The sequence below is a fragment of the Mytilus edulis genome, chromosome 14 (genome assembly GCF_963676685.1).
Source record: "Mytilus edulis chromosome 14, xbMytEdul2.2, whole genome shotgun sequence".
In the NCBI taxonomy this organism is placed as follows: domain Eukaryota; kingdom Metazoa; phylum Mollusca; class Bivalvia; order Mytilida; family Mytilidae; genus Mytilus; species Mytilus edulis.
The window spans coordinates 34,905,191-34,921,655 of record NC_092357.1 but is presented as its reverse complement, the minus strand read 5'-3'; the positions used below and the strand labels follow the sequence as shown (position 1 = coordinate 34,921,655).

Here is a 16,465-nt window from a genome sequence, read left to right as displayed (position 1 = left end):
CGCAGAATATAACCAAATTGATTGGGGCCAGCTGAGGGACGCCTCCGGGTGCGGGAATTTCTCGCTGCATTGAAGACCTGTTGGTGACCCTCTGCTGTTGTTTTTTATTTGGTCGGGTTGTTGTCTCTTTGACACATTCCCCATTTCCATTCTCAATTTTATGATGTACAAATAAACTTTAAATTGACAAAGACAAATAAAAGGTAGCTGTACATGCTATATCACATCATTGATTCGATAAATAACGTCAGTACATATAATCTTTACTTCAAAACAATTATATATCATTTGTTAAGTTGATATGGAATATTTATCAACAAGGTCCTGGTATCTTCCGATGAAATATTTCGAAAAAAAGATGAAACGTTTTTGACATAACCCTTGTTTAAACGTCTGCTCAAACACTGGTGACGTTTTATAAAGTCTGGGTAGCATCTGCAAGCAAGCTGTCGAATATCAAATGAGATAAGAAATGTATATCCCATATGCAGGTGAAGTTGGTATATTGCTACTAAAGTGAGGGAAAATGATAGTTGTGAATTTATTAAAATTGTCTCCTTTGTCATGAATTCAGGTACTGAGTTGACTGTTTATGTCAAATTCAAAGTACATGTACAAAACCCGCGTCGGTTATTTATTTAATTTCTAGTTACGAATCCAGTCTTGTCTCATTGTTACCCATACCACATCTTCATATATATATTATATTTGTTTTCTAACCTAGAATGTAATAAAAGAAGTAGATTATGTATATTTTGACTGCATTTAATCAAATGTTCAATTTGTTTTTAAAGTGAACGATAACAGCCGTTAAAACTAACAAAAAGCAATTAATTTTCTCATTAGACAAACCATCATATCAAATTTCATTTACGTGCGTGAAACAAGCTTTGATGTTTTACTTAAATGCTAATTATTCTTAAACATGTTCAAGATAATCAAGCATGACTGTTGTAATATCTCATTTACATTTTAATGCACTGTTTAAATTTTTTATAAATTCTCTGTATTGCTAAAATTTTGTGAAAAAGTAAGACCTTTATCCTTTTACACCTTGTTTTCTTTGATACTAAATAACATTGATTAAACAAGTGTAAAATGCAAATGTCGATTTAATAATTAAACCCCAAACAAAAGGGATAGTCCTTTTTTTTCTTATGATTAAGACATACTCTTTCAATCAGTTTAATTGAGGTCTTGAGTTGACAACTGCTAGTAGTCTTTTTGTTGATCTATTTCTCACAGAGGATTTAATTTGTTACCTTTCCTGACATTGGACCCAAACTTCTTTTAAACTGAGTTTCAATGAGCGTATTGGAGTGTGTTTGTTTATTTTAAATTTTACAAGTACAAATGTATAAGGGAATGATGAGATCTCAAAAAACTTGTTTTACCCCGCTGCATTGTTGTGTCTGTCTCAATTTAGGAGCCTCTGACCTTTGGTAGTCTTGTACTTTTTTCCAAATTCTAGTTCATTCATATGTTTAAGAGTTTAGTGTGAAGTTGTACTGATTTTTTAAGGGGCCAGCTGATATCTGCCTTTTGGTGGGGGATTTTCTGGCTAGGTTGACGACCCGTTGATGGCCGTGGGTTGTTTTCTGCTCTTTGGTAGGGCTGTTGTCATACTCATTTTTATCCTTTCATTGTTTAAAAAGATGTGTAAAAATTTTGAAAATGCCAATCTGCGTTTTATAAAAAGCAACATGACAATCCAATTTATTGTTTATTTGATTTTGCCATGTGATTATGGACTTTCCCAATTGATCTTCCTCTAAGTTCAGTATTTTTGTGATTTTACTTTTTACATTAACTAATGAATTATAAACATATGTCAAACAAGTAGGAACTTAGCTATAAAAAGCCGGTATTACCAACATATGTTTTTTTGTGGAAAATACATGTACTAAGTTGAGACAGTTGAATAGAGTCTAACGTTTGATTTTGTAGGTTTTTATGGACCTCCCTAATTTGAATATACGTTGAAATTCTAATATTTTTGTTAACACTTTTTTATATTGAATTTCACAAATAGATTACGAAAACCAAAACAAAATTCATTTTTAGCAGCCGAACCATGGCAGTTTCTTGTACACTTCAAATGACGTAAGAAAGTACTAACTAAGGTAGATTCATGATATACCGCCATCTTGGATTGTACTATTGCAGTACACAATCAGTATAATTATTTGCTCAAATCTGCAAATTTGTAGACAGATGTGCAATTTTATGATTAGACTGTTCATTATATGAAGAAAACTTGCTGATTTATGAATTATTTAAAATATTTAAACTTGTACCAAACATTTGTGTTCTAGTGTCGATTTGTTTCAACTTAGCCATTGAAGAGCAGATAACTCTTTTGGTAAACTTGTTCTGGAAAAGTTCGATGACACTATTTTTTTATCTTTATTTTCTTAAATCATATTACAAAATCTATCTTCTCACAATTAATTTGAAAATTCTATCTCATAACTGTGTTTTATCGTGATAATTCTAAACAAATTTATTCAATTTTTAACGACTCATAGCTTGAAAAATACCCTTTGTAATATATTTCTAAAAAAAGCTTAGTAAAATCTTCCTTTTGGCAAAGTGTAAAAAATTTCTACCTCGGGAATCATATACCAATGATCCACTTTAAAAAATAAGTATGATCAAGTATAGTTTGAATTGTGTGACGTAAAATGAAAAACATCAAGAAAACCCCCCTTTTGCCAATGAATTATGTTCACAAAAAATGTTAGATTTACACCTGACTAATGTCTATATAAAAGTACATTGTATCGCATTTAATATGAACAAACAATAGACTACACTGACGGAACTTGACATTTTAAGCATATGCGCAATCACTGAATAATTTGTAATTTCACATACAAGATACCATAACCATTACAAATGTAATCTTTTGAAAGAAAAGAGGCGTACATCTTCTATTTGGGTGCAGGTGTAATACCAACTCATCATAATGCTTCGCATCCGAGTACATACGAAAAGGGATCGAGAAAAAATATTCCCTTGAATTTGGTAATTGTGTCTATATTACTGAACTGGATAAAAATTTACTTTTGTCAAGTATGTCTTTATTTGAAACAAAGATAAATTCTGCACATTATTTTGAAGAGTACTAAATTTAACAAAGACTAATAGAGAAAAAAACAAATGGTGGTTTTACAACAATAATTACTGTTCTGGAAATGAAGAACTCTTTTTTTCAGTTACATATCACGTAAATATTTTTACCTTATTATCCCTTAGAGAATTAAATGACAATAATATGTAGGTAAAAAGCTTTTTTTACGCAACTACGTGATAATTTATTTTTTTGTCATTAAACATTTGCGGCATGTGTGTCTCAGAGATTATTTCTTTTTATCCTGCAATTGGGTGTCCTACTATACAGATACAGCCATACAGATATCGCTATACTGTATCTGTATACTATACAGATATCGCTTTAAAGCTCCGCCCACTGCCGGACTGAGTTGAACCGGTGTGTCATCAGAATGTGTATTCCAGTTGCATTCCAATGACGATGATAATTGTCGATTTCAAAACTTGAATGTGTATGATTGTGTTAGAAAATCAACCATGTCAATTTCAGCATGCATGACGTTTAGTGAATTTAGTGAATGTCAAGTCTGAAGCGTAGGACAACTCGCACACTTCTGTTTCAAATTTGACAATGTTTTGTTATTTGTTTTTAATGTTGAAATTAGTTGTTATGTTAAAATAGATAATACTTCACCTTGAGCGATGTATTATTGTTGACCATTCGAGATTCTTTTTTTTGCGAACCTGTCTTCAGCGTAATGTGTGATTTTGATATTACTACGCGGGCCTCAAGGGATTACAAATCGAAAATAAATGCTAAATATGTTAGTTTTTGTGTCTTTCAAAACACAAACAATACACAGAATTAATTGCAGGATAAAGACAATAACTGTTTAGTGTCTTTAAATATCACCGACGCTTAAAACACTAATCACAAGCAGGTTAATGATTATGTGCAATCCAAATTTCCGATAGATTGAGATTATTTCTTCCAAGGTTTTCCCTTCTCATACTAGACTAAGGTATGCACTTAATTTCATAATATTTAACTCGTCTTGAATTATGAAAAGGACTTAATACAATAAAGCACATATATTTAATCACTTCATTTCTCTGTTACCTATTACAAGCGTATCACATATGAATTACCAGTTCTGATACCGCTAGAAACCTTTCTCTGTTCAGAATATCTTGTGAGTAACTTTTCGTCACAGTTTTCTTGATTTAGGAACGGGAATCATTCTATATCGTAATATGTTGCTTGATCATGTTGAGTTATAGCCTGCTAGCAATTGTCATATCTGCTTTGCAGCCACTTTCTCTGCAGCCACTTTCTTTTTTCCGATAGATTGAAATATTACATTATTCATTGTTCAAGAAAGATTTTGTCAAATTTTTCCTAGCTTCTTTTGATGTATATGATTTCATACATGGTCTGTAGCTTGATGATATAAAATTGTAGCAAGTAAGCAATCTCAAAACCTGCCTAACAACCACTGCCTTATTGCCGAGAGTTTTAAACACTTATCAAAGAAGGACATTTGTTATTGGATTTAATCAAATGGATTGATCAGTTATGCTTCCATATACATGTTACCATGTGATTGGAATAAACCTTTACACTATGAAGAGAAACGATAAACCTTAAAACTAATCACTAATCATATGGCTGAACTCATGAGAAACTGAAAAACGTAATACAAGTTAAAAATTTATATGCACGAAAGATCAAGTTTAGCGGCAAAACCCCTTATAGCAGCTAGGTAATTTTAAAGTTTCTCCCAATTTTAAATTATTTTCAAGATAATTGCAAACATCACAAAATTGCAAAAATTTTAATTTAAGGTAAACAGCGGTAAATAGTCGAATGACAATTCTGATATAAACGCATAGATATCGATATTCTGATCGTTTCTGTTCCGATCATGATTTCTCTGTCTAAAATGGTTGTAAAGAAAACAAACAATACTTGCTTTGGCGACATTGTTGGTTGCCAGGCATGATTATCAGACATGTTTTAAACATCATATTAAAATAATGAGTGTGTTTGTACTTAGTTCTAACTGGTTTGGTAAATTCAGAAGAAAAAACCTGTCAGTGAGAATAAAATGTAGCAGATAAATAAGGAAAATTAAAATTACAAAGTCAAGGTATGCTGACCAAATCTCCCCCTAAACACGACAACAGAAACAACAGTAGAGATCTACAAGGGGACATCATGCTAAAAAAATACATCAACATTATACATCTGATGTAGTGTTTTATTTTAATCACATACATCAACTTAGTTGAAATACTGTCCATGCATACATTTTGCATTTTGTTTATTATTTAGAGCTATCATATTCCATCTATGCGTTTTTGTTTGCTTTGTGATTGAGCTTTGAACAAAATATGAAGAAGTCTACTGTTACTCACTTAAATTATATAAGTGGTCGGTCAATCAGATAATTAAATTATTTTACAATATTTTTTCCTTCTGAACTTCAACTGATAGCATGAAGTGAATGACTGATACGGTTTCTGTGTCTGAATCACTAGCGTGTTTTTGGGGGGGGTCTAGGATGTTTTGTTAACGAAATTTTGAATACTTTGTAGATTCACCGTTGGATAAGGTCCTATTCCCGATTGTAACATTTCCTCTGAGTGTTTATTCTATCGGCAGACTATACATACATAGCAGGAGATGTATCTCCGGTCAACGTACCTGGTTTTGCTTCTTTCTTTTCGATTGCCTCATTTTTTGTTTTTCAACTTGGATCGTATCTTCTGTATAGATATATGCGATTTGAACATCGGGGATTACAGTTTTCTCTTATTTATGTATGAAGATTATTGTAAAAATCCTTCACAAAATGAATTGATCTATTTGTTGTTTTTTTTTACAATTCCATGCCTGTTTAATTCTATGAACGTATGCATACGTTAAAACACTGGGTAAAGTTTTGGAGCGTGTTCAGATTGTCGATTCTTTCAGTCTGTGCATTATTGTTCAAAATGCTGTAGTATAGTATTCACCTGCCAAAGGAAAACACATACAGGTAAACTTAAGGTTTACGATCTACTGAAATAACTTAGATCTTAGAAACAAAGAAAAAAAGAAAACGAAACAGCTGGAACATTTTTCTTTCGCTTTTGATCTGTTAAGAATATATTCAAAATAGTTCTGTCGTGACATAATAAATCGGTAAATTGTTAGTCTCAAATGACCTCGAGTCATGAATGTTAGGAACATTTGACAATAGCTTGCAGACTGTACTGACGACACGTGTTGTTTGAAGGTACTTAAACATGTAATGGGGTTATTAGATTTTCCATCCATATTAATCATGCTTATCATAATAAGTAATCTTTACATTATGCTTGAAAATATAGGAATAACATACTAGTAGTAATCTGCTGAAATGACAAATCAACATGTTACAAACAAAATCGCAACATGAAGTATATTGATATTGTTCTATCATTTGGATATACACTGTATTTGATGAACGTCATTAATGTTTCATAATAAAATTACCATTTGCACACTTCATTCTAGATATTGTTAATGTTGAAATAGTTTTCGAATAGTTTTGTTTGCTTATAAATGTGAATTCGATCTTTATCATGGAATGATTTTTTTTTAAAGTTACCATTCAAATAAGATCTGAGCATTAGTTTACAACAGAGGGTTACAGATCCTCTAGGTTAATCAACCTTTTACTCTTTGAAATACCATTAAAAAACGATGTATCAAAAGTTATGAGTTTCCAATCCCTATGAGTGTCATGAATATCTGGATAAATATTCAGGGCGTTTCTTATTATTTACAATTTGTTACTTACAATTGGTTACATCCAATTTTTGAACTTAAATAGATAGTTGTCTTATTGTCAACCTTCCCTCATCTACTTAGTTTTATATAGCAAAGAAGTATGTAAAATTGTAGTGCTTGTATACTATTTAATCAGTATGTCGTTAGTTAATATATAATATTGTTTTACCTTCAGTCAGTGTACAGAGGTGTTCATATTTCGTCATGTTTTGAGTAAACGTTTGATTCGTTACCTTTGTTTCTGAAATAAAAATACTGTCAATATATGTAAAGTTGATTGGCGGATCCAAACGAATGAATGGAGCTTGTTTGTATGATTATTAATAGTAGGTAAAAATTGAGCTAGAACTTCTCTGTCTACGTGAATCCAAATAAAACCCCTAAAAAACCTTGATACCCATTTGAGTTTTATGTGATGATGAATATTAGAAATATCCAAAACTGATGTCAAATTCTAATTAAACTATTTGATAGATTTTATCATTATAAACAAATACGTTTATGTACAAATATTGTGTTTACCTTTCCGTGTTTTCTTTGTTTTCTGTAATACTAAACATATCGCAATTACAAGAACTATAATCAAAACCAAGCATCCTGTTGGAATCAATGTAATTGTTAGTATGCTTTGTGATGAAGATGTACCTGATAAGAGAAACAAATATATCGTTATAATAAACGTAAACGTTAAAAAAAACATACGCTACATCAACAGTGTTTATACAGAAGAAGAAGCCAACAATTTTTAAATCATTAACTGATAGACTGTAAAGCAAACATTAAGATATTTTATAGTAACAATTTAATTTTGTTATGTGACAACTATCGACTTGATCACCTAGTTGTTCCTGTGACAGCGAAAGAGAGACGAAAAATAAAGAACGGACACTCAACCTCAGAAGTCGAAAATGAACGGAGGAAAAACCAAAGAATAAAAACAGTATACAGAACAGCTCCTAGAAACAAATGATTTACCAACACGAACCCAAGTACTCCGAAGGATTAGGGTGATCCTGCTCCACAAGTGTCATCCGTCTTGTTGCTTTTTTAACAACAAGCAATGCAGTTTACATTTCTCTTTTTGTTGAAGTTTATCCAAGGATATTCAATGGAAAGTGTTATTTTTCTTTTACTAGACGGTTCTTTTGCCTCTTTAACAGTGCATATACATGCCAACCCCTTTGCTATATAAGTGTCTGTAATGACGTTTTAGGTATGAATGCACTTACAAAAATATGTCTGGTCTCTAGTATATGCCAGCATGTCAAGGACTTCATTAACACAAATTACTAAAAAATATACTTTATTCTTTTATAGATAAAAAACATTAATATGGAAGTTTGTCTGTAGATAAAAATGACACATTTGTTATGAAGATATATCTGAAGAGTACGGTTCGTCTTGATAATAAAAACCAGTGAGCCATATGGGTCATTTAATCAACTGATCGTTTAACATATACCAAAAACATTATACAGATACTTCAAAAGGTTTGCATTTAAACGTATATGATATTCAACCCACCTTTAATGGAACATTCATCTTTAAGTTGAAAAGCCCCTATGTCATATTGGTTCTCTGCAATATGACAAGATATGTTTATGAAACGGTTACATGCGACTCTTTTCTGTATACTTAGACTTAGGTTTACTTTCATCACAATGTCATCCTCACATATATAAGTTACATCAAAGGTAGGAGCCTATGTGTTTAAAATTAAAATAAAGCTAAGTAAATAAATGAATGAATATTAAATAAATGATTTGTTTGTAAAATAATTCTCAAATAAAATAATTAACTATTACATATACAAATTCACTTTTGAATCTGCATCAAGATATTTATTTTGACACTGTTTTCCCTTTGAACCAAAGAATTGAAGAAAAAAAGTGTCATAGTACGAACATTCAAGTATTTTGTTATTTAAAACCCTAAAACTTAATTGTATATCCAGTAAGTTTTAGTTTAATATTGCAGATTTAAATGCTTATCAATTTCTATGCAACATTAAGAATATTCATATAGTTATTATATGTAAAAAGAGAAAAATATGTAACAGATTCGCCTATATATTGTTCCATTCGTTGTTTCAAACGATAACGAATGTTAAATGATATTCTACAACAAATGAAAGGTCGAAGTCCGATACAGATTTATGGGATTCTTCAGGAATACCTTTGTATTATTGGTTCAACCTTTGGTTCAATACAATAACTTATTTTACTCCGTTATAATTTATAAGTACGAAGAACAATTTAAATTAAACCAGCATCTTAATACTGTATACTGACATTAGAATATTGATTGACCAAATTGGCTAATGGATTGATCGTATTAGCCATGTTATATATGCGAATATGTATGTAAATATTTAAATTATCGAAGAATAGGTAGTGCGTGTCTGAAAAACCGGAAAAGTGTCCACACCTTTCAAATTATAAAAAATAGCTAATGCTTGTCTACAAGACCCTACAAATGTCCACACATTACAAATCATTACTGCGAAACAGGTGACCAAATGAGTAACTATTCTATTCAAAATTAGAGATAAAAGGTGTAACGAATGCCAATACAATATGCTTTTTTGATTAAATATGGGTAATAGAAAGCCAGTAATTATCACCGTTTATGAAGAAAACCACGATAAAAGGCACATTCAGTTACCTATAATAAATACACAGAACATAGATCTACCCTTTATCTATTGTTGTCAATGTAAAATAAATGTTGTATTTATATTGAGACGCAAAACATATGAACACATACATTAAAATACTTACATCGACATTTATTGAACAATTTGGAAGTGGAAACACTTTCTCAAAATATATCGAAATATCAACAGTTTCCATCTGTTTTTCCATGAAATAAGTAACAATCGTTGACTCAGGTGTTGGGGGATCTATAAAAAGGTAAATTTGTTATCTTCTGTTAATTTTAAGAAAGACATTCACGCTTATTTACATAAAAAAAAAGAATCTTTTATTGTATGTACTTGAAAAGATCTTTGGATTTTTTACCATCGACATTTGATTCATTTCACCTCCAGAGAAGGTAGTTTCATAGCAATTCCGAATCTCATAGGATTTTCAGTTTGTTACAAATAAATCAAATATAGACAAATAAATCATATGTATAACCTATTTATGATTTTTAAGTGGACAGTGTGCATTCCCTGTTCATTGATCAAATCTTATCAAAGTGAAATTTTTTTTTTATGATATTCTATTCAACAAGTATGTTAAACCTCATTACCCCATAAACACCTGCGTTGTTTACAAATTCAAATCAATTATTCCAGCATAAATATATTTAATATACAGATCATGTTATTGGCTGTACTTACAAATGTAGTTGTCATCAGTTATTTTGATGACGTGGGTGGTTGTTTCGAAACCATAACGACATCGATAAGTTACATTTACATCTGCTTCTGTTATATTGAATATTTTAAGACTGAACCCATTCCCTGTAGGAACTGTTTCTTCATATTTTCTACGATTGTTAATTCGACCATTGTAACTTAATAGTTGGTCATCATTTCCCATTGACCATTGTCTCGTAACGTCACTGTCTACTGTGCTTATTCCATTTACTACGCATGTCAAAATAATAGCTCCTCCAAATGTAATGACATCTGTTTCCGATCTAAGAGATACTGAAATTAAAAATAAATCTAAAAAAAGTTTGAAAAGCAATTCTATCAATATCATGTTTTATAAATTATTCTTTATCAAACATTAAATATGTACCAAAGATAACATCTAAAATTGGTTGCTTGCTTTAAATATGATTGAAATCAACTGAATGTATGCAGTTTTGGACATAACAAAATATTATCATAATGACTATCTATATTATATTTTTTATTCATTTCATATTTTCATTTCCTGACTTATAGAAAGGACGAATATATATTTATTGGAAATGCAGTTTTAAGTGCTAGTAGCGATTTGTCACCATATGTTATAGTTAGCTAGTGCAATAAGCTTAAGCATAGCAAACCAAAACGTGTGTGATTTTTCAATGTCAACATTGGTTATCAAGCCGGATTATAAATTGACACACTTCACCATTCTGTAATATTCGAACGATTTCTAAAAGACACTAGAGTGTATTCATTCGTGTATAAACATGTACAAAGTAGAATGCGTTTATACAATATTAAACTGAAGAGAAGTGGATTAATGGCTGCACATATATGTGACAGTTCTCTAACTGATATTGAATATTTGCTGCATCTTGTTTTAAATTGTCAATTGATAGTGTCCTTTACGGTGGTACCTAACACTACAGGGAGATAACTCTGTAAAGTAAGCTAAACGTTTTAATTACGTTGTGTTGTACAAGGAATATTAAGCTTCTCAATGATCAAAATTAGTGTTTGTCAAACTGCCATATAACCAGTGTAATTTTTCTGACAAAACGGTGGGTTTAAAATATTGGAAATTTTCAAATTTTTGTTAAAGGATTTATACTTTGACAAAATTTTATGAAAATTAAACGAGCCAAATTAAATTAAGAGAAAGTGTTGGGTACCACCTTATCAAATATTTTACCATTAATTGTGTGATATATTGAAGCAATGTCTAACTTACGTCTCGTAAAACAAAGCTGTAGGAAGTTGAAATTAAAAAAGATGTAAATGTAAATTTTTGATATTGTTTTAATTTTCATATCTATTATGAAACTGTGTATCATTAAAAAAAGGAGTTATATTGCAAACACATTGAACTATAACTTCAATATCTTTTTGTTTACACAATTTATAAACTATGGGATGTAATTTTATACATATCTTTAACGAATTCAAAAAGAGGAAATATTTTTGAGAAATATTTTACAGAAAACAATCCCATTATAAAAGAGTCTGATGATATCTTATTGTTTAACTAAAAAGAAAAAAAAACCGTCTGTATGTAGACCAATTGCTATTCACGTTTATACGTGTACATGCTATAGATATTAGAAGATGTGGTATGAGTGCCAAAGAGAAAACTCTCCATTCAAGACAAAATTTGTAAAAGTTAACCATTAAAGGTCAAAGTACGGTATAAAACACGGAACCTCGGCTCACACAGAACAGCAAGCTATAAAGGACCCCATGATGACTAGTGTAGAACCAGTCACTCGGGAGAACCAACGGTCTAATTCATATAAAAACGAGAAACGAGAAACACGTTTGAGCCACATCAACAAACAACATGCACTGGACATCGGGTTCCTGACTTCGGGCAGGTGCAAACAAATGCAGCGGGATATATTTGTCTATGTACATATTGTCAGAATACGCTGTAAATTTTAAATGATTTCTGAATAAAGATAACAAAAAAACTGGTAACACAAATGCATGGTATGATTGCGTTGCAGAAAATTTCATTTTATAAGGATAAACCTAAATATTGTAGCATAATGTTATAAAAGTGACTTTAATTCTTTTTTTTTTTATTTTTTCCTTTATAAATTTTATAAGTTTATGAGACATTACACTTACACCACTTGTCTTGTTTGTCTTCTTTGATAAATTTACTTGCTGCATCAAATCCATATCGGCATTGGTAAGCTACGTTCACATCTTCTTTTGTAACATTATATATTTTAAGACTAAATTTGTTGCCTTGAAGTATATTTTCTTCATACTTTTTAGGATTATTTATTCGGCCATTGTAGCATAACAGTTCGTCATGAGTGCCCTTTGACCATTGTCTCGTCTCCTTTTTATCTAATACCTTTTTCCCGTGCACTTGACAAGTCAAAATGATATATCCTCCGATTGACATTGTACCCGTTACTACTTCAAATGATACTAAAATATATGGAAATACATTGCTCATTATATATACATAATATTTCATTCTTATTTTGTACTTTGATCTGAAGCAATTTTCATTCTAATATGATGTTTTTCAAACTCTTTCATTGATATGAATATATTGTTTGGGCTGTTCTGATCATACCCCCACGTCATATGCTTTTTAATGAATTAGATACTCGAAATCATTGAACGATGACGTAAGCATATGAAACTTTTATGGGAAATTGCACGAATGTTAAACAGAAATCAAATTAACTAGGAAACGTTAACAAACAATGTTAAAATGTGTGATAACTATTTGTTTTTACAGGAAAGTAAAATTATAATTAAAATTCATCCAAATATATTTAAATACCTTGTTGTAAAAAGTTTAAGCATACCACTTACTCAAGTTGCTCCGATTAGTTAATTTAATTTAAAAGTACGTTTATTTACAGGAACAGCAAATATTTGCCCTCACGAAAGCGCTTCAGTCCAAAAGAATTGCCGTATTTGTCCTATTAGATGTAGTTTGATAAAGGTTATATAAATATTTGTAACAAATCAATTTGATATCATATATAAAAGTGAAATTTAATGATGTAGATTTGTCATAGGCAGTATTGTGTGATTATCTCCTACATGGAAAAAAGTGAAATCATAAAATTACTGAATTCAGAGGAAAATCAATTCGGAAAGTCCCTATTCACATTACAAAATCATATGACAAAACAGATCAAACGAATGCAAAAGAACTGTCATATTCCTGACTTGGTATAAGCATTTTGAAATGTAGAAAATGGTGGATTAAACCTGGCTTTATAACGCTTAACCTCTCACTTTGTTGACAGTATCATCAAATTCAGAAACAAACTATAGCATATATAGATACATTATCTTAGATATTCCGATTTTGTAGCTATCGCTATATTAACAGTAAAGTTACGTACCTTCAGCAATTACTGTGACCGATAAAATGACACAATATAGCATGAAACGGAAATTGTGTCGTGAAGTCATCTTTGTTAATCTACAACAAAATAGGATACTGTAAATTCAGAAATTATTGCGATGTTTTTATTATTGCGAAAAATGCGACAAGGTTATAATCGCAATAATTCAAACTCGCATTTTGAAATTTTGTATATGAATTAAACTGGATTTTCTATATAACGCAAAAATTAAAATCGCATTTTAGACTAAACTGACATAATCGCAATAATAAATGTATGCAATAATTTCTGAATTTACAGTATACAACATGTACAATAAAAAAATAAAAACAACAATGTTTATTTCAATAATTTTTTGGATGTTACAAGAATCTTAATTTGCCCAAAATATAGTGATGCACTGTCGTTATATCTTAAAAAAAGATGTACTGTCGTTATATCTTACAAAAGATGTACTGTTGTTATATCTTAAAAAAGATGTACTTTCGTTATATCTTTAAAAAAATTTACTGTCGGTATATCTTTAAAAAAATGTACTGTCGGTATATCTTAAAAAAGATGTACTGACGTTATATCTAAAAAGATATTTTGCTCTGTTATATTTGACATAATGCAATTTGATAAACAATAAACTAATAGTGTCCATAGATATACAGACTTAAAAATAAGAATTATACAATACGTCTAAATTGTCTCTTTTATTAGAAAATACATGGCGTTCCCTTGTCACCATCTTATGGTGTTTGTATATCTCAACTTGTTCAAATCGCTCGTATATATAACAACGTATTTGATTTCAACGACAGAAATCATAGTATTGCTGAAAAAATATTACACCAGGGTTTTCGATATCACAAGTCAGTCAAACCATTTACTTTATTTTATCATCGGTACAAAGACATCAATTTCGTAAATATAAATCAACATGCAGACATTTTATACGTTCAGGTTGTTCACATCCAATGTTTTATGGTAATATTCTTTACAAAATAATTACATAAAAAGAAAATATAAATTTTAAACAAATTATACCTTTTAATAAATACAAAATAAACTCGGTGTCTGATGCCCTCAAATCACTTTCATAAATGCACATGAAGCGTTAGTTGGACAAATATCAAATGAAGTCTACAAACATGGACACACTTACTACTACTACTACGTTAACAAAGCAAAGTGGGTTGTAACTATGTTTTTATAATAACTGATGTAGTTACAATCAGGTACTGAAACGAAGTGTTATAATACAAAAGAGATTGCATGATTTCGTGTGTAAGTTTTATATTTATAAACCGTTGTGTAAAGGACTAACCAATGAATCAAACACTATTCATTCATAGTATTGATTTAAATCTAAATTGGAAGGCATTCATTCATAATATTGATTTAATCTGACATGCGTCACCTGTCATGTGAAGGTTATATAAGTGTATTGCCATAACACATTACCTTTTATTTGTGAATATTGTGTCATAATGTTTTAAAGTCAACGTGTGGAAATTTCATATTTTTTGAAAATGTCGACTCATGTTGAACATTGTTTCAATATTCAACAGTGTTTTATGATTGGAAGCTACATGTTTATTTTTAAACTGGTTGAGGAGAATTATTATCCATATAAAAAGAGAGGTATTTTGTGTCCAGTCCATGTTATTTCAAGTGATTTTCGTTAGACAAATAGTCATGTATATAATGTTTGAAAGCCATTTTAATATTTTCTATTAAAAAATATTTTCTATTCAGTATTGAAAAATAGCCCATATCATTTGTATAACCTTTGATTTTCAACCAAAATAGAAAAAAGAGTTTTCTCGTTGTTTTTTTTCTTTAATTTTTGTATCACTGCTATATAGGTGTTGAAAATAATCGATTTTGGCGTTAAAGGATAATGTTTCTTTCAATTCCAAACAATTTATGCGACCATATGAGATCATATACGGAGGATGTTTGAATCGCAATCGAAAATACTTCTTTACGAAATACTCTATTTTAAATATGTAAAAAATAACAATTATAAAATAAAGCCCTCTTCTGGTCCAACATATGATAAACAGGAGTAAAATGAAAGACCCCACTGTGGTTGGTGTTCTTCCAGGCAAAAACTAACATCTATTGGTGTTTTTCATTACCTTTGATCTCAACAATATTTTCGTTTAACAAGAGGTAGCATTTAAAACTGCTTTGTTAATCTACGTATGTATTACATGCTATTCAAAAATGCATTAACATCATCTGACTTACCTCATTTAAAAAAAGAAGTCATTAATTCCTTTAAAGAAAACATAAGGTCTAAGCTTCCAGCTAACGTAATATAAGCTACGTAAAATAACACTGACTCTATACTCTCACTTTGTTAAATATTTTTTTTTTAAATCTGTAAACGATAACGTCTTGGTCTGTACCAACGAAGTTCCTTCTTAACAGAAATTCTTACTATATAATTGTATTACACATGACTTTTAAATTTGAAATATTCGATCAAAAGGTTTACAGCCCACAGAATACCATTGATCAATTGATTTTATTGTCAATTTTAATTTCCTTTTTTTGTACGATAATTATATGTTGAAATAGGTGTATGTGAATCATACAGGTGGGAATAGTTAGTATTTAAAAACCTTATTTACTGTAAGTACAATGTGAATCAGATGATGATTTTACAAAAGAAAACTAATAGTGACTTTCCCTTTCTTAAACCAGTTTTTCTCGTTCTTAACTCTTCACCTAATCATTAATGCGAGAATAAGCTCATTTATAATAAGAACTTTGTTCCTGTAGATACAACTGTTTTCAATTTATTAATACACTGTTAGCGTCAGACGTATTACAGGGATTTGTAAGGAGAAT

At 30.3% G+C, this 16,465-nt stretch overlaps 1 protein-coding gene across 2 annotated transcripts; it reads right to left on the bottom strand.

Moving 5' to 3' along the window:
- Nucleotides 1-5,301: 5,301 nt before the first annotated feature.
- Nucleotides 5,302-16,147, bottom strand: LOC139503857 (uncharacterized). 2 transcript variants are annotated; one of them, XM_071293814.1, is made up of 9 exons: nucleotides 15,860-16,147; nucleotides 13,616-13,695; nucleotides 12,366-12,677; nucleotides 10,218-10,529; nucleotides 9,652-9,773; nucleotides 8,396-8,573; nucleotides 7,394-7,516; nucleotides 7,041-7,112; nucleotides 5,302-6,072 (listed from the first exon to the last, which is right to left on the bottom strand). In XM_071293814.1, exons 1-9 carry the CDS (start codon nucleotides 15,862-15,864, stop codon nucleotides 6,047-6,049), a joined length of 1,230 nt encoding a protein of 409 aa, XP_071149915.1. In that variant the 5' UTR covers nucleotides 15,865-16,147; the 3' UTR covers nucleotides 5,302-6,046. The 2 variants fall into 2 exon arrangements, with proteins under 2 accessions (XP_071149915.1, XP_071149914.1); XM_071293813.1 differs by having other exon boundaries at nucleotides 10,218-10,547; nucleotides 15,860-16,041.
- Nucleotides 16,148-16,465: the final 318 nt, after the last annotated feature.